The 24,019-nt window shown below is 40.2% G+C and overlaps 1 protein-coding gene and 1 long non-coding RNA gene across 4 annotated transcripts; both read right to left on the bottom strand.

The window, feature by feature from the left end:
* Window positions 1-2,049: 2,049 nt before the first annotated feature.
* On the bottom strand, window positions 2,050-3,233 carry LOC107484410 (uncharacterized). Its single transcript, XR_008008129.1, has 4 exons — window positions 3,116-3,233; window positions 2,769-2,808; window positions 2,426-2,688; window positions 2,050-2,327 (listed from the first exon to the last, which is right to left on the bottom strand). It is a non-coding gene; the product is annotated as an uncharacterized LOC107484410 (long non-coding RNA).
* A 281-nt stretch (window positions 3,234-3,514) lies between these two features.
* Window positions 3,515-6,005, bottom strand: LOC127746786 (DNA mismatch repair protein MSH3). 3 transcript variants are annotated; one of them, XM_052261157.1, is made up of 5 exons: window positions 5,511-6,005; window positions 4,599-4,704; window positions 4,374-4,505; window positions 3,786-3,859; window positions 3,515-3,710 (listed from the first exon to the last, which is right to left on the bottom strand). In XM_052261157.1, exons 2-5 carry the CDS (start codon window positions 4,680-4,682, stop codon window positions 3,680-3,682), a joined length of 321 nt encoding a protein of 106 aa, XP_052117117.1. In that variant the 5' UTR covers window positions 4,683-4,704; window positions 5,511-6,005; the 3' UTR covers window positions 3,515-3,679. The 3 variants fall into 3 exon arrangements, with proteins under 3 accessions (XP_052117117.1, XP_052117116.1, XP_052117115.1); XM_052261156.1 differs by having other exon boundaries at window positions 4,599-4,825; XM_052261155.1 differs by lacking the exon at window positions 5,511-6,005 and having other exon boundaries at window positions 4,599-5,220.
* Between the last annotated feature and the right edge of the window lie 18,014 nt (window positions 6,006-24,019).

A 24,019-nucleotide genomic window follows, 5' to 3' on the forward strand; every position in this document is an offset into this window, starting at 1 on the left:
CCAATAACGTTGCCTTGTGCCCCCCTTCCCTACGTTAGAGTTCATGTTAGTATAACTAACGTGACTCAGATTAACGTAGCCACTAATGTGGTAGTGAATGCCATCTCCAATGTTAGTGACAAAGGTGAGTGTCACTAACGTTGGCTTATCATGCTTAGCTCTACGTAATCTCTCACGTTAGTAGTCTTAACGTTACCACTAACGTGGGCAATGTTGGCTTAATCCAACGTTACTGACAAAGGTGAGTGTCACTAACGTTGGTATTGTCTTCCCATTCCACGTTAGAGTTCACGTTAACTGAGTTAATGTGACTCTTAACGTGGCCGATTGCCAATTTGGAGCGTTAGTGGTATTCACTTTTACCACTAATGCTGGAGCTCCCTTTTCTTCCACGTTAACTACCACGTTAATGTAGTTAACGTGGCAATTAACGTGGGCTATGATGGCTTCGAAGACGTTATTGGTGATCACTTTCCTCATTAACGTTGCAAGCTCATTCCCATTCCACATTAGTGGTCACGTTAATTAGTTTAACATGGATACTAATGTAGTTCTTCATTGCTTTCTTTGTCCTGAAATCAAGTAAATAAAGTGCATCAAAACTCTAATCCATGTTATGAGATCATGCTTTATCCAATTTATCATTCAATCCTTGCATAATCCTCTTGAAATCATGTAAAATTCACAATGTTTGCTTGAATCAAGGTGTAAGTGTATTTTCATCCAAAACTTGCATATTTACTAAGAAAATGCATGAAACTACCCTAAAACAGTAAAGAAAAGGTCAGTGAAACTGGCCTAGATGCCTTGGCATCACAACACCAAACTTAAAGCTTGCTTGTCCCTAAGCAAGTACTGAAACATGAGAATGATGAATGAAATTACAAGAGAAATGAGTCATTATTGTGGAAGTCAAGTCCTTGGTTTTATGGGGTTTCATGCATAGCAACTTATGTTCATTCCTTTACTGGCTTCCAGGCCTTTATCATGCCCTTGAACACTTTCTTGATTGCATCCTTTAAGACTTCTTATTATTCATCTTTCCTTCTTTTCCAAGGTTTATTGTATTCTATTTTAGGCTAAGTGCTCTGTGAGAGGGCAACTCTTTATGATAAGCTTTCAGCCAACACTCCCGAACCAGTTGGTTCAAGGTGCTAGGTGTTGAGACACCCCTAAGGGATTACTCCCTCAAGTCTCTTTCCCCCATACACACACACCACAGGCGTATGGTTTGTCATTTTTCTTTCTTGAGACCTTGGTGTCCAGCACCTCTTTGGGTCACTAAGTGCTTTGTAGCAAGGGTTACTCTTGATAGTGGACTTTCAGCTGATAATCCCGGATTAATTAACCCAAATTACCAAGTGATAAGGCACTCCTAACACTACAAGAAAAACACCCATTCAAGTACACTTGAAAAGTGTAGCTAAAAGTGAAAAAAATGATGCCTTAGGCTACGGCTACGCTTTTTGGGCTACGACTATGCTTTTTGGGGTGATTCCTATTCGGCCGTTGCCTATTCTCAAAGGCTACGCTTTTCTGCACCAAGGGCTACGATTTTGGCATTTGGGAATAGGCTACGCTTTTCAAGTGATGCTGTTCAGGACCAAAGGCTACGCTTTTCAACTTTCATTCTTCTAGAATAGGCTACGCTTTTCAACGCTACTGCATCACTTGTAAAGCGTAGCCCCATTGTATACCATAGCTACTTTTTATAAGTGTAGCCTTAGGTCCCTCTTTTTTTTTTGGTATACTATAGCTACTGTATATTAGTGTAGCCTTAGATCTCTTTTTTTTTCCTCTTCTATACTATAGCTACTGTATAGTGTAGCCTTAGATCTCGTTTTTTTTTTGTTTGTATATATATATAATTTTCTAATAATTATTAATACAACATAATAATTAATAATATAATTACATGTATAATAAATTTTTTTATTTAAATAAATTGAATATTATAAAATAAAAATAAATACATAATTATACTAAATAATTTCTTTAAACAATAAAAATCTCAGTGCAGGACTTATGTAGCAAAAGGCATCCAAGCTTTTCAAATATGACAAAGGTTGCACTCCCTGAGGAATCAATAACTTTCACCTTAATTCTATACCTGTTTTTATAATATATACAAATGATAATCAACATAAATAAACCTCATACCAACACTATAACTTCAAGGAAAACAAATCAACATGCTTTGAAGACTTTTCACAATAGTATGACCCAAGCTTCAGAACAACTTCAATGCCACATCTACATTGAGCAACAAACCAATCAGATCCACCAATCACTCCCATAATTGTACCATACACAGCATAATCACCATCCTAAAAGAAAAGTAACAATAAAAAGGGCATTAGTATTTTAATTTGGACTTGAACAATGAACATAAAAAGAAAGTGAAAAATAATAAAAAATGACTAACCTCTTTACATTCCTTCAATTCTCCAATTGTCTTCCGAGGTGTAATCTCGAGAAAATCTTCCGCAAGTGAGTAATCGTGATCACATTTTTTAGCACTATTTGATTTCAAAGATCATATAAAGAAAGCAAAATTTTAGATATTATGTAAAGGAATATAGCAATACTTAAAATAGAGTTGTTGTACAACAACAAAAAATATTCACTAACCCTTCGGCAAGCTTTAACTATATCTGACTCTGGGAATTGAGCACCACCTCGAATGTCCTATCACCATAAATAAAAGCAAATAACTCAGCCTCACTAAATGGAAGTAGAAAGAGGGAATTTGGATGCACAAAGTACACCTTGCTATAGTACCGCTTCAGCAACATTTCCTTTGCCACCCTGCACATGCCACAAAAATAGAGTAAATTTGACATGACCTGTTACCAAAATCATAAGAAAGAAGTAACATTTATTTTTACAAGACAACCTAGTGTTTTAGGTATAGAAAAAGAATCTTGTTGCACAACCACTCAGTCCAAGATGGTTCTTTGCATAGAGGTGAAACAAGTATCAAACCAAGTACACGTTGTCTATACTTCATCTATTGTAAACATAAAAACATTAGAAAAATTGAACGATCCATCATTGAAACTCTAATGTAATTTAAAAAGGGGAGAGGCTGCATAGCACCAACATAATAACTTACAGCAAATAGGGTAAGAATGTAAGCCCCGGCAGCTTCTCCCATCGCCAAGGATAGACTTGTATTACAATTCAGCTTCACCTTACCAATAGGAGGCTTCACCCAACGAGTCACACTAATCTGCGCAAATACAAAAGGGGAGACGTCAGAGATTAAAGATCACTTTCAGTAACATTGTGTCACTGAGCATCTATATCACGTGACTTTGGAATTTGACCATGCTTCGACCTTGTTTTCTTTACAAATTAGTTTTTCCGACGCCTTATCAAAGTACATTCAATACTTGAAAATTAAGAAAAGGAATTGAAAAACTAACACCAAGATTATATCATGCAATTTATATAGGGAATGCAATACTTACATCATAAAGTGTACTGCCAAGCTTCAGTTTGATAGCACCACTCTTGTATACAAGCATTTTGCCCATGAGGCCAGGTGGTAGTTCATTCAACTTATAGGGCTTCACTTTTTTTATGGATCCTTGAGGTTTAGAAGAGCTCTCACTGCCATCTTGGCTTCCAGAAGAAGCTGATCCTATAATCGCTGGCAAAGCTGCTGGTAACTGGATCAAGAACACACTTGTCTCCGGGTTTTCCTCCTACCATCAAATTGCTCGTCAGAAAACTACTATAATCATTAATAAATTCAATTTCATAAGTTTCAGTTCACTTACCAAAAGGCCAAGCTCCTTTGCTGGATTTGTTGAATTTTCATCGAAGGTTCTAGATTCTGCAGCAATTGCATGGCCTGCAGCAGTGATACAAACAAAATTAGAAATCGCTCAGAGTTTCAATCTTCAAAGGTAAACAATATTAACATACTATTCATATGTGAAAATCAAAGAAAGAAAGGCACAATTACGGCAACAACATTGAAGAGTGTGATAGGATTAATGTTAATAACTCAGTATAGTACTATGCCTATAACATCAAGAAATCATCATTAATTCATTGGGGTGATACCGAATTGTTTTCTTTGTGCTATTAACCTTAACCCAGTTTGAAGGAACCTTAACGTCAGTCTCCAACTGTAGCCAAAACAAATTTAGGGGTAATTAAAATTTATTCTTTCAAAACAAACTTTCTTTGAATCACTCCAAATTCATTAATTTGAGACACAGATTCGAAACACTACATATATCATTTTCTTCCCTTTTTTCTTTTGGTGATAAAACAATAGGTGAAACAATTACAAATTTGCAAACCATGGATGCTTACAAGGCAACAAACAAAAAAATAATTCAAATGTTTCAAACTGTAACCTCTATCAAATGAGTAATTCCAGAAACACTCATGAATTCCAAATTCCACATTCCAAGGCGCTTGCGATACAAGCCGATCAATGAATTTAATTGTTCCTCTTCCATTTGAAAAGCTTTCCGAGCTCTAGTAACCTATTCATACTAATAATATCAACAATTTTATATTGAAGTGCAAAGTATAAAACGAAGCCCAAAAGGAAGTAAATTAAAAGGACAAAGGCAAACCTCTGGAAATTGTGCCTCAGATGCAATGATCAAATTTTTTAGATCGCCTTGATCAGCAGATTCTTTGTTTAAAGAAGACAACATTTTTGTAGCATTGGCAATAACACTGTCAGAGGAGGCAGTTAGAATCAGTCTACTCAACAGATTAGAACGCAAATTATTGTTTTCCTCCTCGCGTATGTTAAGTTGCTGAAGCTGTTTTTCAACTGACAAAATAGCTTGAATAACTGCAACAGTAGACTTTGGAAAGACAAAATGATTCAAGCAATCAATACCAACTATCTAGCAGATTAAGAAACCTTTTGGGGTCATTTATACCCATAAAATAGGATATACAAATAATCCAAATGCCTATAGCTTTTAGAGTGCTTATTGTTCTTAAATTGAACATGGACCAAATAATCAGATCAAAAGATAGGAGCCTAGTTGTGTGCCCAAGCAAATAACATTAAATTACATGATCTACAGAATATGCTCAGCTCTTTTTACTTTTCCCTCTCTGTTGTAAACTGAGAATGTCAAAGAAATTATATAGGGGATATAGACAAATGATTAAATGATGAACATGATAAATAAATCAATGGTCCAACAAGAAGTCATTTATCACCTCAACTGGCTTAGCATTGCACTATTCTTGTAACCCCGCATTGTAAATCAGGTGCTCGGCTTAGATTTGTCAAAACCAAAGAAACTATGTCCTCTAAGATATAATTTTCAGTACATGTCCTCTAATTATTGCTTTTCTCTTAATCAATACTATTCAGATTTAGAATCAATATGTCATCATTCTCTGTTATTCAGATTCACAACACCAACAAGAACAATTAAAAGTTACACAGCAACAACACCAATAATTAAATCACAATAACATAATAAAAACAAGAAAAAAACAATAACAGATGGAATTCGTACTCAGATGCAGGACAGAACTCAAACCAAGATGAGGGAGAGGGAGCAGTGGAGCACAGGCGACGGAACTGGAACAAACAACGGCAGTGGAACAGAGGCGACGCAACGCAATGATAAAGACAAGTTGCGACGGCACTGGAGCAGTAGGAGCGGGGACGGCGGCTGGCCCAGATTCGACGGCGGCGACACAGCTTGAAAAAGAGAACAGTGGCTAGGGTTTTTCTTTGAGAGAGAGAAGAAATTCAATGTCTCGGTGAGTGGTGAGCGACGAAGATGAGGAGTGGCGATGGTGAGTGGTGAGCGAAGGTGAAGAAGATGAGGAGCGGCGCGGTGAGTGGTGAGCGATGGTGAGAAGACGAAGGAGAAGGGCGACGGTGAATGGGGGTGAGCAAATGTGAAGACGAAGGAGAAGGGCGACGGCGAGTGGTGATGGCGTGAAAACGGCGTGAAGCAGAGAAGGAGCGTGTTTTTGGAGGAGAAGAATGAGGGTTTCCAAAAAAAAAACCAAATTCATTTAAGTATAGGTGAATATCTTAGGCATCACTTCCGAAGCGCACCCAAAACTTAGTAAATAGGTTACCCTTAAAAAATGTTCTCTTTGGTATAAAAAGTGTACCCATAAATATCAACATACGGCTACGCTTTATAAGTGATTTCTATAGTATCTAAGGCTACACTTTTTAAATGATGCCAGAATTGTGTTTCCTATTCTCTAAAAAAAAGACAACACCGAGAAAAGCGTAGCCTATTCATAAAATAGGCTACGCTTTTCAAATGTAGCTTAAAAAAAGTGTGGCTGAATGGGTATTTTTCTTGTAGTGTAAGAGTTTATTCATCCAAGCATATCCCTTGCACATGGACACCACAGACACATGCCTCAATATTCAAACCCTTGGTGCCTAGCATTATGTCTTATTGTTTTTCTTTCTTTTTCAAACTCTTATTGTTTTTTTCTCTTCTCTTATTGGGATCTTATTATTTGGTTAGTCTCATAGAATGTGTTTCAAGCATGTGGTTTAGATCATATAGTTGCCTCTATACCTTGTAGGTGAACCAACTTAGCTGATCAATGACCATACCACAAACTTAAGAATTTGCTTCACAAGATAACTCCACTCTTGTTTTTCATAACATTTTCTTTTTAATTGACTTAGAAGGGCAAGCATACATATAAGCAAGATGAAAATGAAAACTAGGGCCTAGACTAGCACACTTCGATGTGAATAAAGAGGAACAAGCAGAAGATGCAGGTTTCTAGGACAATATTCAATCATTTTTCAATTAGAGTACTGCAACTCCGAGACAGTTCAATACAACCTCATGATGTCTTCCTTGGCATTATCATCCTAGCATTTTGCGTCCTTGTTTGTCTCGTTGGATGATGAGGTATGATTATTCCCTGAGATTGATTGAATTCCTATAACACTATTGGAAGTTGCTTGTTCCCCAAGCACTTGGAAAATAGTTAGCATGCATGTATGCTTGTGAATTTCTGAACTTAATTTGGTGTGTGAACACCAAACTTAGTTCCTTGCCTAATGCAGCAATTTAAATACATGTAGAAACCTTATGTGCTTTTATTAAGAAAACAACTATGAGCTTAAAAAGACAAACTATGCATTAGAGGTTAAACCTCTGTCAAGTGAGTTCTCTGGTTGTTAGAGCAATGCTTTATCACTGAGGGGATGCAATGCACTCTTCAGCTGGAGTCTTTGGTGGAACACCAAACTTAGAGTTCCACATTCACCCTTGAAATATTTTGGTGTGCAACACCAAACTTAGCTCCTCACAATACAGAAAACTCAATTTGAAGTTTTTATTGAGACAATCATGAAAAGAGAATTACCTCAGGTTGGGTTGCCTCCCAACAAAGTGCTTTTTTAGCGTCGCTAGCTCGACGATTGCTTCTCTAGTTGAGGTTATACTTCTGTTTGGGGGCTTCCCCCATGCTGCCCAAGTAGTGTTTGAGTCTTTGCCCATTCACAGTGAATGTCCTCTTTGAGCTTTCTTCCATGATTTCTATGTGTCCATAAGGTGAGACTTTTGTGACTAGAAAGGGGCCGGACCATCTTGATTTGTGTTTTCCAGGGAAGAGTTTCAATTTGGAGTTGTAGAGAAGCACATGTTGTCCTTCTTCGAAACTTCTTGGTGCCAGGTTGAGATCATGTCTCCTTTTTGCTTTTTCCTTATAAATCTTGGTGTTTTCATAGGCTTGAGACCTAAACTCTCTATTGGATATCTCGGTTTGCCCACTTGTTTGGGGATGATAAGGTGTGGCAACCTTATGCTTCACCCAATATCTTAGGAGTAGGGTCTCCAATGGTCTATTGCAGAAATGACTCCCTCCGTCACTGATGAGGGCTCGTGGGACTCCAAATCTGGTGAAGATATTCTTTCTAAAAAAGTTTATGACTACCTTGTTGTCATTTATTGGGCTTGCCACGGCCTCCACCCATTTAGATACATAGTCCACTGCCACCAAGATATACTTGTTTGAATATGAGGTTGGAAATGGTCCCATGAAGTCGATCCCCCATACATCGAACAGTTCAAGTTCTAGAATGTATTGCTGTGGCATTTCATTTCTCTTGGGTAGATTTCTAGCCCTTTGGCACTCATTGCAGCTCCTCACCAGTTTCTTAGCATCCTTGAAGATAGTGAGCCAGAAGAACCCACATTGCAGTACCTTTGTTGCGGTTCTTTCTCCTCCAAAATGACCTCCATAGCTAGCGCTATGACAACTCCACAGGACCTCTCGTCCTTCTTCTTCTGAAATGCACCTCCTAAAGATTCAATCTGAGCATTTCTTGAAGAGATAAGGTTCATCCCAAATAAAATACTTAGCATCATTGATGAGTTTTCTGCTTTGATGTTTGTTGATCCCAGGGGGTAGGTCACTGGCTGCTTTAAAATTGGCAATATCTGTAAACCAGGGTGCTTTGTGAACCAACATTAACTGCTCATCTGGGAAGAACTCATTTACACTTGTATCATGTGTAGCATCTTTCTCACAAGGGATTCTGGATACATGATCTGCTACCTTGTTCTCCACACCCTTTTTGTCTTTAATCTCAATGTTGAATTCCTGCAACAATAAGATCCATCTGATTAGTCTTGGTTTTGACTCCTATTTGGCAAATAGATATTTGAGTGTTGTGTGATCAGTGAAAACAATAACTTTAGAGCCAATAAGGTATGATCTAAATTTGTCAAATGCAAACTATTGCCAGCAACTCCTTCTTGGTAGTGTATAATTTTGTTGAGTGTCATTAAGGACCTTGCTGGCATAGTATATGACATGCACCAAATTTTCTTTTCTCTGTCCTGACACTACCCCAACTGCGAAATTAGATGCATCACACATCAATTCGAATGGTAGATTCCAATTAGGTGGGGTGATGATAGGAGCTGAGGACAGCTTCTTTTTCAAGTTCTCAATTGCAAGCATGCACTTCTCATCAAAGATAAATGGTGTATCAGTCATAAGGAGATTGCTTAAGGGCTTGGCTATCTTTAAAAAATCTTTAATAAACCTTCTGTAGAAGCCAGCATGCCCCAAAAAGCTCCTAATTGCCTTGACATCACTTGGTGGAGGTAACTTTTCAATTAGCTCCACCTTAGCTCTATCTACCTCAATACCTTGGTTAGAAACTTTATGGCCAAGGACTATTCCATCCGTCACCATAAAGTGGCATTTTCCCAATTCAAGACCAAGTTGGTCTCTTGACATCTTTTAATACCAAGGCAAGATGACTTAGGCAATTAGGAAAGGAGTCTTCGAATACTAAAAAGTCATCCATGAAAACTTCAATGAACTTCTCTATCATATCCGAGAAGATGGAAATCATGCAGCGTTGAAAAGTTGCAGGTGCATTGCATAGCCCAAATGGCATGCGCCTATAGGCAAACACCCCATATGGGCAAGTAAATGATGTTTTCTCCTGGTCTCTTGGATCAACCACTATTTGGTTATATCCTGAATAACCAAATAGTATGCGTGTCCTGCAAGTCTTTCTAGCATCTGGTCCATGAAGGAAAGTGGGAAATGATCTTTTCGCGTGGCTTCATTGAGTTTTCTGTAATCAATACACATCCTCCATCCTGTGACAGTTCTTGTAGGGATTAGCTCATTCCTTTCATTAGGTACCATAGTGATTCCTCCTTTCTTGGGGACCACTTGGACGTGACTGACCCATGGGCTATCCGAAATTGGGTAGTGTTCATACCCTGGGTCAAGCTGTCCGACCCGGGATGATTAGTGACAAGCCGACCGACCTCTTCAGGTCAGACTATCCGACATCTTCTCAAAGAGCTCGGCCAACTCGCCAAAGGAGCCTAAGCCAGGCCCAAAACGAAGGAACACAGCCAATCTAAAGGCAGCCAAAGCCCAGAAAGATAAAGGCGGTTCCCCTAAAGATAAGATGACCTCATTCAAAGATAAAGATAAGATAAGATAAGATAACTATCTTATCTCTAGAAAGGTCACTCCTCACCCTTATAAATACACTAGAGCACACAGGTATAACTCATACTCTGATTCTACTCAATACCTGTTTAATACCCTTGCTAACATAAGCATCGGAGTCCCTTGCAGGTACCACCCACCCTTCGGTGACAAGGGATCAGTAGCATTCTCAATTCCACAAGTCGGACACACCAGCTCCGGCCGCTATACACCTGCCGGACACGTCGTCTCCGACTAGCACAGAAGATCTCGTCCGAGATCGACCTACAGTTTCAGGTAAACCCTTGTAACATTGGCGTCGTTGCCGGGGATCCTGGAAGTCATCCCATCACCATGGCGGACGACCATGACAACAACCACGATTCAGGTTTGGAAGATAGAACGCCGCACAAGAACGCGGATGTTACACTCAAAGATACTCCAAAGCCCAACGGGGACAAAAATCATCAAATCCAGGAGTGATAGAGGCGCTTCAAGATTGATTAAAGCAACTCGAGAAAGAAGTCCAACATCAACGCGAAAAAGAAGAGGATCTGCATCGGGAGATAAGGCGACGCCGAGAATTAGAAGATAAACTATTAAAACTCGAAGCCGATCTCAAAACTAAAGCTACTCGATCCATTGCAGAGGATGGCTCTCGCAAGGATCAAGATCCATTCACCAGGGAAAATTATGAAGACCAAAATCCCAAAGGACTTCAAACTTCTGGATATGACTCTGTATAACGACACTTTAGACCCCAACCATCATCTCAGCAATTTCAGAAGTAGAATGTACCTCACCGATGTCTCGGATGCAGTTCGCTGCAAGGCCTTTCCAATAACTCTTACCAAGACAGCCATTAGATGGTTCGACAACCTACCTCCAAAGTCCATCTCAAGCTTCAACGACCTGACCAAAAAGTTCCTAACCAGATTTTCCATACAAAAAGATAAGGCTAAACATGCACCCAGCCTACTAGGAATCAAGCAAGGAGATCAGGGGAGTCTTCGTAACTACATGGAAAGATTCAACAAAACATGCATAGACATACAAAGTCTATTAACAGAAGCTGCCATTATGGGCCTTATAAATGGACTACGAGAAGAACCGTTTAGCCAATCTATATCAAAGAAGTACCCTGCATCCCTGGACGAAGTACAAGAACGGGCGCAGAAGTACATCAACATGGAGGAGAATTCTCGACTTGGGGAAGCCTCGAGGTTTGGTTCTGCCTACCGAGATAAAGATAAAGAATCCAAGAAAAAGGAAGATCGCTCCGGGGAGAAAATAAAAAAATATCATAACTACACCCCTCTTAGGGTATCCTTGGTAGATGTTTACAAAGAAGTCTTCCATACGGAAAAAATACCCCCAGCTCGGCTACTCAAAGGCAAAAGAGGAGGAGAAAATCGGAACGAATACTGTGAGTATCATCGAGTCTGAGGACATTCCACCAACGAATGCTTCGACTTGAAAAATGTCATAGAAAAATTAGTAAGAGAAGGAAAACTATGTTGGTTTTTGGCCAACCGGGACGAAGAGCCAAGAAAAAGAAGAAGGGATGAAGATGTCGGACGGTCTGAGCGATCACCTCGCACACCGGAGAGATACGTCCATGTGATACACGGCGGATTTGCGGGAGGAGGAATCTCCAAATCATCTCGCAAGCGACACCTCAAAGAAGAATACCATGTCGAAGGAAAGAAGTAGGCGCCAAACATCCCAGCAATCACGTTTACCAAAGAAGACGCATCCGAAATCATCTCAGGACACGACGACCCCATGGTCATCACTATCATACTGGCAAACGCCAACCTCCACTGTACATTAATTGACCAAGGAAGCTCCGCTGACATCTTATTCAAAACTGCCTTTGACAAGCTCGGCTTAGAAGAAAAAGAGCTAAGAGCATACCCGAACAGCCTGTTCGGACTTAGGGATACTCCAGTACAACCACTGGGATACGTATCGCTACATACAACCTTCGGAAAGGGGAACCAATCCAGAACACTCAAGATAGACTACATCGTGGTCGACGTAAGCTCAGCCTACAATGCCTTAATAAGTCGGACAACGTTAAACCAACTCGGCGCAATAGTTTTAACTCCACATCTATGTATGAAATTCTCAACTGCAGAAGGGATAGCTACAATAAAAGCAGATCAAAAGATGGCGTGTCGCTGTTATAACGAAAGCCTAAATCTCAGAGGCAAAGGAGGAAAGTTCCACACAATCGAACTTGGTGGAGTTCAGAGGCGAGAAGAACTCCGTTCACAGCCCGAAGGTGAAGTAGAGAAAGTTCAGATCGGAGACACCTTGGATAAGACAACTAATATTGGCACGATCCTGAAAGGAGATGCAAAGGAATCACTCATACAGTTCCTATGAGATAATGTTGATCTCTTCGCATGGAAAGCTGCCGACATGCCAGGCATAGATCCCGAACTGATGAGCCACAAGTTGGCAGTCCATCCGGGATCCCGGCCGGTACAACAAAGACGAAGAAAACTCAGGCCAGAACGGTCTCAGGCTCTAGCAGAACAGGTGCAAGCCCTACTAGAGGCAGGGTTCATAAGAGAAGTTAAGTACCCACTATGGCTAGCAAACGTCGTCTTGGTGAGAAAGTCAAATGGGAAGTGGCGAATGTGCACCGACTACACCGACCTCAACAAAGCCTGCCCAAAAGACCCTTATCCACTCCCAAGCATCGACGCTCTAGTAGATGCCTCATTGGGATATAAGTATCTCTTGTTTATGGACGCATACTCGGGGTACAACCAGATCCCAATGTATCCACCGGATCAAGAAAAAACCTCATTTTTAACACCCAAAGCAAACTATTGTTACATCGTAATGCCTTTCGGCCTTAAGAATGCGGGAGCTACTTATCAGAGGCTAATGAATAAGGTCTTCTCATATCACATCGGAAAAATCATGAAGGTCTACGTGGATGACATGTTGATAAAGACACAAAGTGAAGAAACATTACTGTTCGACTTGGTTCAAGTATTCGACACCATACGGAAGCATGGCATGCGACTTAACCCGGCTAAATGCACATTCGCCGTGGAAGCAGGTAAGTTCTTGGGCATTATGCTCACACAAAGAGGAATCGAGACAAATCCAGATAAATGCCAGGCCATACTCAACATGAAGAGCCCAACCTGTGTGAAAGAGGTACAATAACTCAATGGGAGATTGACGGCTTTGTCCAAATTCCTAGCAGGGTTAGCGATAAGATCCCTCCCTTTCTACGCTACTTTAAGGAAGGGAAAGAACTTCGAGTGGACAACAGAATGTGAGCAAGCCTTCCGAGACTTCAAAGAGTTCTTGGGACGGCCACCTATCCTATCTCGACCACGAGAAGGAGAACCACTCATATTGTACCTCGCAGTAGGAAGCCAGGTAATAGCCTCAGCACTAATTAGAGAAGACGAGGGTGGGCAACAACCTGTCTACTTCATTAGCAAAGCACTGCAGGGGTCAGGGCTGAACTACCTGAAAATAGAGAAGTTTGCCTATACTCTCATAATCACATCCCGATGACTTCGCTCGTACTTCCAAGCGCATACCATTAAGGTTCGGACCAACCAGCCCATAAAGGGGATATTACAGAAAATAGATCTAGTAGGAAAAATCCTACAGTGGGCAATCGAGTTGTCCGAGTTCGACCTCCAATACGAGGCGCGAACAGCCATTAAATCACAATACCTAGCCGACTTCATTGCAGAATTCACAGACACCCCGGAGATCCCCAAAGAGTGGAATATATACGTGGACGACTCCTCGAATAAAACCGGAAGTGGTGCAAGTGTGATAATCGAAAGCAACCAAGGAACCCAACTTGAGCTTTCCCTCAAATTCAGATTCCCGGCCTCAAACAACCAGGCGGAATATGAAGCGTTATTAGCTGGTTTGAAGCTAGCTAGAGAAGTTGGAGCTCGGAAACTCAACATCTACAGCGATTCACAAGTCGTTACCTCACAAATAACAGGGAGCTACCAAGCCAAAGATCCTACAATGAAAAAGTATTTGGATAAAACCAAGGAACAGCTCGGACAACTCGGGGAATATAGGATCTGCCACATACCCCGCGAGCAAAACGCCTGAGCTGACGCACTCTCAAAACTAGCCAGTACCAAACCAGGGGCAACAATAGAAGCCTCATCCAGGAAATACTGCAGAACCCGTCAATATCGAGAGAAGAAAAAGTCCTAGCCATAACAGGTCGGGATCAAGGATGGATGACCCACATAATTAATTACTTTATAACAGAAGCTCTCCCTACAGATGAAAAAGAGGCAAAGAGGTTAAAAAGGAAGGCACAGTACTACACTATCATAAACAACACCCTGTACAAAAGAGGGATCTCAATACCATTGTTAAAGTGCGTACCGACCTCCAAAACAAAGGAAGTCTTGGAGGAAGTACACAGCGGCATTTGCAGCAATCATCTTGGAGCGCAAGCTCTCACCAAAAAGGTACTCCGGGCGGGATTCTATTGGCCAATTCTACGAAAGGAAGCTACAGAATTTGTAAAGACATGTCCACCATGCCAGAAGCATGCCAACTTTCACATCACCCTGCCGGAAAAACTTATCAGTGTAACCTCACCCTAGCCATTTGCAAAGTGGGGACTCGATCTTCTCGGACCCTTTCCACAGGAATCGGGACAAGTAAAATTCCTCATAGTAGGGGTAGATTATTTCACAAATTGGATCAAGGAAGAACCCCTAGCCAACGCCACTGCTCAAAGAAGCCGAAAATTCCTATATAGGAACATCGTTACAAGGTTCGGGGTCCCATACTCCATCACCACAGACAATGGCACCCAATTCATAGATGCAGGCTTCAGAAAACTAGTGGCCAACTTGAATATAAAACACCAGCTCACCTCCGTCGAACATCCCCAAGCCAATGGACAAGCCGAAGTGGCCAACAAAGTCATGTTGGCCGGGCTGAAGCGGAGACTGCAAGAAGCAAGGGGGCTTGGGCCGAGGAACTTCAACAAGTCCTATGGACGTATCGAACAACCCCCCATTCTACTACAAACAAATCACCATTTTGATTAGCATACGGAGTGGAGGCAATGATTTCAATAAGAAGTCGAGGAAGGGTCTCCCCGAGTAGTCCACTACAATGAACAAACCAACTCTCAACTTCAAAGAGAAGAGCTTGACCTACTTTCGGAAATCCAAGAAAGAGCTCGGATCAGAGAAGAAGCACTAAAGCGGCGAATGGCTTCCAGGAATAATCAAAAGGTAGTGCCAAGAGGTTTTGCTGAAAATGATTTCATCTGAATCCGAAATGATATTGGAACAACTCGACCCGGAGAAGGAAAGCTGGCAGCCAATTGGAAAGGACCATACCGAGTCATAGAAGTACTTGGGAAGGGCTACTACAGACTGTCCCAAACTCGAGGGACAAGAACTCCCCAGATCATGGCACGCCTGTAACCTAAGAAGGTACTATAGCTAGGACAGGTAAAAGATCTCATCACAAGATGCACTCTTTTTCCTGAAAAGGTTTTTTAATGAGGCGTCAAGATTGAGATTTAATCCGATTTAAGGGTACGAAAAACTCCCGCATGTATATATTTGCACTTTCTTTGAATAAAATACATTTCAGATATTCTACAAATTCCCAAGACGCATTAATCTGAAGCATTCATCGTCTGATTATAAAGCAATGGATCGATAAAAAGTGAAGAACAGATTCACTGTACGATCTTGATAGGAATGATCGACCGACAAAGGTGAAAACGCAATTCACCTAAAGGACGATCAAACCGGGACAAAAACCACCATCTACAAATCGGCAAAGATGAACACAGAATAATGCAAGAAGTTATCGAAAGTGATCCCAAAAAGAACCTGACGAGGTCTTATGGATTGCTATATAATAACTTAAAAAGACTGGCTGACACTAAAAAGTCGGACCAAGTCAACCCAAGTTATCAGCAAATCCCTGGAAAGAGGTCTGGCCAACCCTATTAAAGAGGAATTGCTATAACTTAGAAGATATCGACCTAACGAAGTCGGTCTCCTACAAGACAAGTTATAAAAGTAATCTCTGAAAAAGACCTGACAAAGATCCAAGAAAGAGGATTACAAAAATAACTTAGAAGAGATCGACCTAACGAAGTCGGTCTCCTACAAGATAAGTTATAAAAGTAATCCCTGAAAGAGACCTGACAAAGGTCCAAGAAAGAGGATTACAAAAATAACTTAGAAGGGGACCAACATAAAGAAATCGGTTATGGGACGCTAAAAATACAAGTAAAAGCGAGAAAACCGAGAAACAAGTTGGACCCATATAGTCACGGCCTCAAAGGATCCAAGTTACAAACAATAAGTGCAAAAGCAATCCAAAGAGGTCAAGTAGCAAGATTCCAACACTCTCAGAAACCAGAAGAGATACCATGTTAAACACAATGGAAGCATAGTATAATAAAGCTTCAAGAGGCTACCAAAATCTACCTCAGAAAGCTACTTTTGGTTTTCAAAGTAAAAGTTGCCAGGCAGGCAACTAAAAAGCGTCAGCAGTTAAACAAAACAATAAAGTTCAAAAGCCCACGAACCGGGCTATTTACACAAATACTTAAAAAGAAGATCAGCAAAGATCGGGAGCCTTCCCGGCAGCATCAGTACGGGGAGAAGGAGGGCAAGTCTGAATAGGCACAGCATCTACAATTCCATCATCCCGGTTCAGAATCTGACAATCCGAATCAGACATAACTAGAGGAACCGAGGAGGTCGACACCTTGATAGAAGGCACTGGGGGTGGTTCAACATCATCATCGGGATCATTTGGGACAATCTTGCCATCCTTTACTACGTTATCAAGACTAACGGGAGTCAAATCGGCATCAGGAGCAACAATCCGGAACTGCTCCATCAGGTTCTCAGAGGCGGCAGTCACGCTGCCCACAAGGTGACCCTGAAGCTTGGCATAATTAACCCAAGCAATTTCCAAATCATCCCGGAGATGCATCAACTCCCTATAAGCTGAGACATAGCTATCCTTGTGCTTCAGTGCCATGTCTTCAGCCAACCTCAAAGAAGCAGCCAAGGCAATAAAGCTGGCCTTCTCACCCTTCAGTTCCTTCTCTACCTTTGCCAACTTCACCTCCAACAAATCCTTCGGACCCTTAATCCGATCAAATTCTGATTTGGCCTCCTCTATGAAGGATTTTGTGGCATGAATCGGGATCCCCTAAATAGTTTGGAAAATAGCCGCACCCATATGTGCCATTTTCACGCTACTTTTGGTGATAAAATCCAAATGCTGAAGAAGAGACACATCGTCCATGGAGAGCCGACCATAGGGGGCAATTTGCTGGTCAACAAACTCGACAGCATCAAAATCCGGGGCATCCAGGTTAAAGGGCTCGGATGTTTTTTGCTTTTTTAAGGGAGGAGCACTACAAGCAACGGCAGAAGTCTGTGGAGGATCGACCTGACGAAACCGAGGAGTAAGAATTGCTTTCCTCGGCCTGGGAGAACTCGGCACAGGAGACTTCACTGGGACCTGAGAAGATCCCTCTCCGGCCACCTTGGCCGAGATGTTCAGAGCAGCAGTTGCCTTCTTTGCCTTTTTAAAGGCCTTCATGGAGTCATTGTTCTTTGACATCTCTGTAAATATAGAATCAGCCACAGAAAAGAGTTACAATCACAATAAGAGGAAGAAAAAATTAAGAAATAAGTGTAGAAACAAGTCAGACAAGTATCCAAAACTGTCCGAACCAAGGACGGGTCATTCAAAAACCTTTTTGTATCAAGATGGGGTGGTTCCCCTCATAGATCCTCAAGAACAACAACAAAGGCACACTCAACATCATCAAGCACCTCCCAGATATAGCGAGACACTCTCACATCCCTCTGCCACTCTAGAGGGAAAGAAGGCTCATCATTTTCATCAAGAAAAAAGGGGCGGGCCCCCTCGACAGCACGAACCCTAAAGAAGTAATTCTTGAAGTCCTTAAAGGACTCATCATACATAGCAAAAACTTTATGGCCCTGGGCGGAGCTGAAAGAAACCCAGGAAGCTTTCTTTTTTGAAGAACCGCCAGTCTTGGCGGGAACAAACAAATAAAGGAAAAGAGTCTGAGAGGGTGTTACATCTAATTCTCGGCAGAGAAGCTGAAAAATTTTAATAAAACCCCAAGAATTTGGGTGAAACTGGGATGGGGCAATATTACACGACCACAACAGGTCGGTCTCAAAAGCAGTAAACGGAAAACTAACGTTCAACCGACTGAAGAAGTATTCATAGGCATAGAAGAAGGGACGCTCCCTCTCGATGGAAGTCGGAAAACAAACTCTCTCATCAGAATCAGGAACAACAAGCTCATAATCCTCCTCACAAGCACTGTTACCACAAATCCTATGGCGCTTCCTCAGCTCTATGTAAAATTCAGCATCCACAACAGAAACACACAACAAAACAAGGGAGTTCAGCCAATCTACAATGTTATTTCGAGAAGACATGAGGCCAACTAATCCTACAAGTAAGAAAAGAAGATGGGGTTACTAAAAACATCTCGGACAAAGGAGAAAACAACTCAATACGATACAGGCGAACACACAGAAAAGGAAAACCCCAAGACTCAAACCAAAGTCCTGGGCCATCCTTTGGAGGCAATAATAAAGCAAGGTTTCTAGGAAAATCTACTTTTCGCATCCCAGCACCTCTCAAAACAAGAAAAGAAGGCTTCAAACAACAAGCATTTTTCCATCAAAGCAAAACACAAAAAGTCATCAAAAACATTGCCTTACAGTCTAAACCAGCAAAAACCATCCTTAAAACATCAAACACGCCAAGCAGAGACCAGTAAAGATACAACCTTTTTCAGAATCATACAAAAGCAACCTTCAAATAAAACGAGGAACAGATGCAGACAGCGGTATCAGAACAGAAACAACAAAGAACATGCAAAGCCCTAAAAGCATCAAGCAAAAGCAAAAAGGATCATGCAGAAGATGGAGAAACTCCCAGAACGCACATTTCAACAAATCTAGGGCACAATGGAAACAGAAAGATCCAAACTTTCTCTAAAAGGGGGATCAAAATCAAAACCTCATCACAAAAACAAAAACAAAGAGAAAGCACGAAATGGGACTAACCTGGAGACAAAAGAAGCTTCAAGAAAGAAAAATGGAGGCGCAGAAATGAAAGCTGCCCAAAAAATTGCCAAACGAAAGCTGCAACACAAGAAAGCAGAAGCACAAACGAAAAAAAGAGCGAAGAGAGCGGAGAAAAGAAGTTACGAAAAGGGCGAAGGAGAGAAACCGTTTCTGGGTTTTCAAAATCAAAATAAAGATCCTAAGTGAAACGGGGCAATTAATGTTAAAATTAATGAAGGCATTAAACCCTCACACGTCCCCAAAGAGCCGATACAAAAGCGCACGCTTTTAGATGAAAAACGTTCTACATTCAAAAGCTTCTACAAAGGAATCGACAAAATGCTTGAGTTCGGCTTCACTAGAGAAGGATCGAAGTCCAGGACTCAATCTCAACAAAAAGGCCGAGCTCAAGCAGGGGCACTGTTCATACCCTGGGTCGAGCTGTCTGACCTGGGATGTTCTACAGACAAAGCAACCGACCTCTTTAGGTCAAGCGGACCGACTTCTTCGCAAAGAACTCGGTCTAAATCGACAGGAAAGCCCAAAGAAGGGCCCAACTCAAGGAATACGATCCCGATCCAAGGGTAGCCCAAGCCTATAGAGATAAGGGCGGTTCCATGGAAGATAAGCTGACCTCGACAAAAGATAAGATAAGATAAGATAAGATAACTTATCTTATCCAAAGAAGGTCATATCTCACCATTATAAATACACTGGAGCACACAGGTATAACTCATACTCTGATTCTACTCAATACTTGTTTAATACCCTTGCTAACTTAAGCATCGAAGTCCCTTGCAGGTACCCCCCACCCTTCGGTGACAAGGGATCAGCAGCATTCTTAGTTCCACAAGTCGGACACACCAGCTCCGGCTGCTACACACCTGCCGGACACGTCGTCTCCGACCAGCACAGAAGATCTCGTCCGAGATCGACCTACAGTTTCAGGTAAACCCTCGGAACAGTTACCATCTTCAGTGGGCTCAGCTTTGTTTGCAGAAAAAGTGTGAATTAGGCATGGGCGTTAGTTAGGACGTTAGTAGCGTTAACGTTAAGTGAGGATGTGGGTTCGGGAACGTTAGTGATAATCACCTTTTCCACTAACGTTCCAACCCAAAAATGATCAACGTTAACTTCAACGTTAGTGGCACTAACGTGACCACTAACGTTGCTTCTTGATCCTTCGCGAACGTTATTGGAAATCACCTTTTCCAATAACGTTGCCTTGTGCCCCCTTTCCTACGTTAGAGTTCACGTTTGTATAACTAACGTGACTCTTAACGTGGGCATGCCTAAACTTTGAGAGCGTTAGTGACACTTACCTTTGTCACTAACGCTCCAAACGCCCCTCCTTCCCACGTTAGAGCTCACGTTAATTAGATTAATGTAGCCACTAACGTGGTAGTGAATGCCATCTCCAACGTTAGTGACAAAGGTGAGTGTCACTAACGTTGGCTTATCATGCTTAGCTCTACGTTATCTCTCACGTTAGTAGTCTTAACATGACCACTAACCTCGGCAATGTAGGCTTAATCCAATGTTAGTGACAAAGGTGAGTGTCACTAACATTGGCATTGTCTTCCCCTTCCACGTTAGAGTTCACGTTAACTGAGTTAACGTGACTCTTAACGTGGCCAATTGCCAATTTGGAGCGTTAGTGGTATTTACTTTTACCACTAACGCTGGAGCTCCCTTTTCTTCCACATTAACTACCACATTAAAGTAGTTAACGTGGCAATTAACGTGGGCTATGATGGCTTCGAAGACGTTATTGGTGATCACTTTCCTCATTAACGTTGTAAGCTCATTCCCATTCCACGTTAGTGGTCACGTTAATTAGTTTAACGTGGATACTAACGTAGTTCTTCATTGCTTCCTTTGTCCTGAAATCAAGCAAATAAAGTGTATCAAAGCTCTAATCTAAGTTATGAGATCATGCATTATCCAATTTATCATTCAATCCTTGTATAATCCTCTTGAAATCATGTAAAATTCACAATGTTTGCTTGAATCAAGGTGTAAGTGTATTTTCATCCAAAACTTGCCTATTTACTAAGAAAATGCATGAAACTACCCTAAAACAGTAAAGAAAAGGTCAGTGAAACTGGCCTAGATGCCCTGGTATCAGCTGACCCTATGTCGTAAGTGTGGTCAGACACTGTGAAAGTTCCAGATGAGCTCGCCCCTGTGGATATACACCAGTGAGGGTGTTGGATGTGATTTATGATTATGACTGTGAATAACTCGAGTTGGGGATGCATGACAGAGGGACAGTCCAATGGTTAGCTACCAGGACTTGTCGGGTTGGCTTTATAACCGATAGATGAGACTCATCAGCCATTAGGATAGGCATTCATCATATGCATCTATGTGACATTGTTTGGGTGTGCATATTGTACTTGGTTTGCCTATGTGATTAATTGTGCGTAACTTTTAATTATTCTACTTGATTTAACTGCTCTTTTGTGCTTGAGTTTTCCTATTTGTGCTTGCGACTGAAATTCTATTGGATTGTGGTGGATTGGCTGTTGTTTGGACTATTTGGGCCTAGGGCCGTGGTTGATCATGGGGTGAGCCAAAGGCCACATTTGGTTGATGCATGTTTCTGGTTTAGAAAAGTATGAAAAACTAATTTGGTTCAACATAGATGAACTTTTTGAAAGGCTTTAAATTTCTAAAAAATGAATAGTTTCCTCTTTTAGAAAAGATTTCAGATACTTTTTTTATAGTAAACCTTTGTTTTTGAAAAGATACATAAGGTGGTTTTTAATCACTGTAATGGTTTTACCTTCACATATCCTATTATAGTAATTCTCAAAAACCCTCTACTAAGAACCCTTTCGAGGATGATGATCTCACCCCCTACATATTTTAGGATATAGACGCAGAAGTCACGAAGAGTTTATCTAGTTGTTGTCGTAATGTTTTGTATTGCTTTTGTTATTATTTATTATTCTCTTTCCTTTATCTTTATACATTCTATAAGAGGGATAGGAATTGTATTAGTTAATTCTTGTAAAATTATTTAATATATATACATATGTATGTACTCTTTGTGAGTTTTGTAAGTTGTATGGTATGTATTGATGCACGTTACGTAACAAAAGTATTTTGGAAAGGTATTGCTGTTTAAAGTTTTAAACAGGCTCATATTTTAGTATTAAATAGTATAAGAGTCATTGTAATATCCGAGCTATCAGAGTGGCGCAACCGGAAGTATGACTTTTCGATAGTTTGGGTGTTAGAAAATCTAAAAACATGCATCACTACAATATAATACTAGGTTATGTACAAGCAAAATTGAAAGGGAAAATAAAAAAAGGTTCTCAAAAGGGTAAAATATGTACAAAGAAACTGAAAAACATAATAAGAAACTACTAAAAGTGTTCGGAAATGAATTTTTCACCCAAAATGCATTACTAAAGTTAGACAACCGTCAGCTGGTGAGTCAGGTGATAAAGTGGCTGCAAGAATGATGGTGGTGCTAAGAGGGAGAGAACTAAGTCACAAAGATCAGATATGTATATATATGAAGTGAACAGATAATGTAAATTTGAATGGAAGCAAACATGAGATTCAAGTTAAAAGCAAACAGAAGTAACTTCCAATCAAATTAAGTAATCTAAGATAGCTAACTTGCTTGTTTATCAAAGATAAAGAGAAGAAAAGAGCATTATTACTATGCAGGAAGAAAAAAATAGTTAGTTGAAAAAAAAATAGAAAAGTCAGAAGTTATGTGAGGAAAAAGAAAATAGTTAAAAATTAATGTTAGTTAAAAAGGAAAAAAAGTCAAAGTTATGTAAAGAAAAAGAAAAAGGTAGTTGAAAAGGAAAAGAAAAGTTAAAAGTTATGTGAAGAAAAAAAAATTAGTTGAAAAAGAAAAGAAAAGTTAAAAGTTATGTAAAGAAAAAGAAAAAGTTAGTTGAAAAAAAAAAGAAAAGCAAAAGTTATGTGCATAGTAAAAATGTCCCTTAATTTTGAAAATTTCAACAAATTCCAAAACAAACAAGTTCATACTCACTTCTCAATAGTTTAAGATGTCAAAATAAGTAATGCAAATGTATGTGTAGAGCACATAATCAAATAAGTATTAATCACAAGCAATTGGCATAAGTTAAAATAATTTGGCATTGACATAGTTAAAACCTTGATGAACAAGGTAAATAAGTAAAATTCAAACACCAAATTATGATGAATCGTGAAAATCACAAAGTTGAGACAAGAATTTAAAAGTTTACGCTCTATGTGACTTAAGATAATTGAGGCATGGAGAAAATGAATCAACTTTGCCACATAGGTAAAAAGAAATTTTCAACCTTGTGTGTTTCTGCGAAAGAGGCTCCAATTTAAAAGAAATCTAAGTTTATGGTCAACTTGAAACTCAATTAAGGCTTATTCAATGCTCAAGAAGAACACACAATTTAAAACAAGCAAAGAAATTAAGAATTGACTAAAACTCGTAATGAGGTTCTTGAGGAAATTTCCAAAACCTTTTAGCAAACAAGATTCTAACGACAGAGAAATCCACCATATAGAATTTTGTTGCACCAAATAAGACAATACCACTTAACAAAATCAGATTAGGAAAAATTCGGCAACATTTTAGCAGTAAATTTGCCTATTTTCTAAATTCAACCAATCAATTCAAATTCAATATGAATGCATTAAAAATTAAAAACATAAAAACCATATATGAATTCATAGGAAATAAGCAACTAAGCCAACATACAGTAATAAAACAGTCATAAGCAATTAAGCCATAACAACTAAGCAATGAGTAGCAAGAAGTACTCAATAGCCTAACATACAGCACCAAACAACAACAAGGAACAAAAGTAACTGATTCAGTCATAATTCCTTTCATTGAATTCAATAGCTATTCCACAAGCAAGCAACATGGATCCAAAAAAATGCACATCAGTGAATCAAATGATTTAGCT

This window comes from Arachis duranensis, chromosome 4 (assembly GCF_000817695.3).
Source record: "Arachis duranensis cultivar V14167 chromosome 4, aradu.V14167.gnm2.J7QH, whole genome shotgun sequence".
In the NCBI taxonomy this organism is placed as follows: Eukaryota; Viridiplantae; Streptophyta; class Magnoliopsida; order Fabales; family Fabaceae; genus Arachis; species Arachis duranensis.

What these genes read in the sequence shown, in the direction of transcription:
- LOC127746786 (XM_052261157.1), bottom strand. Translation starts at nt 4,682, where the DNA reads ATGTTGTCTTCTTTAAACAAAGAATCTGCTGATCAAGGCGATCTAAAA. An exon ending in CTGAGGCACAATTTCCAGAG is followed by an intron (nt 4,506 to 4,598) that starts GTTTGCCTTTGT and finishes TAGTATGAATAG; the next exon opens with GTTACTAGAGCTCGGAAAGC. An exon ending in CAAAGGAGCTTGGCCTTTTG is followed by an intron (nt 3,711 to 3,785) that starts GTAAGTGAACTG and finishes ATTTGATGGTAG; the next exon opens with GAGGAAAACCCGGAGACAAG.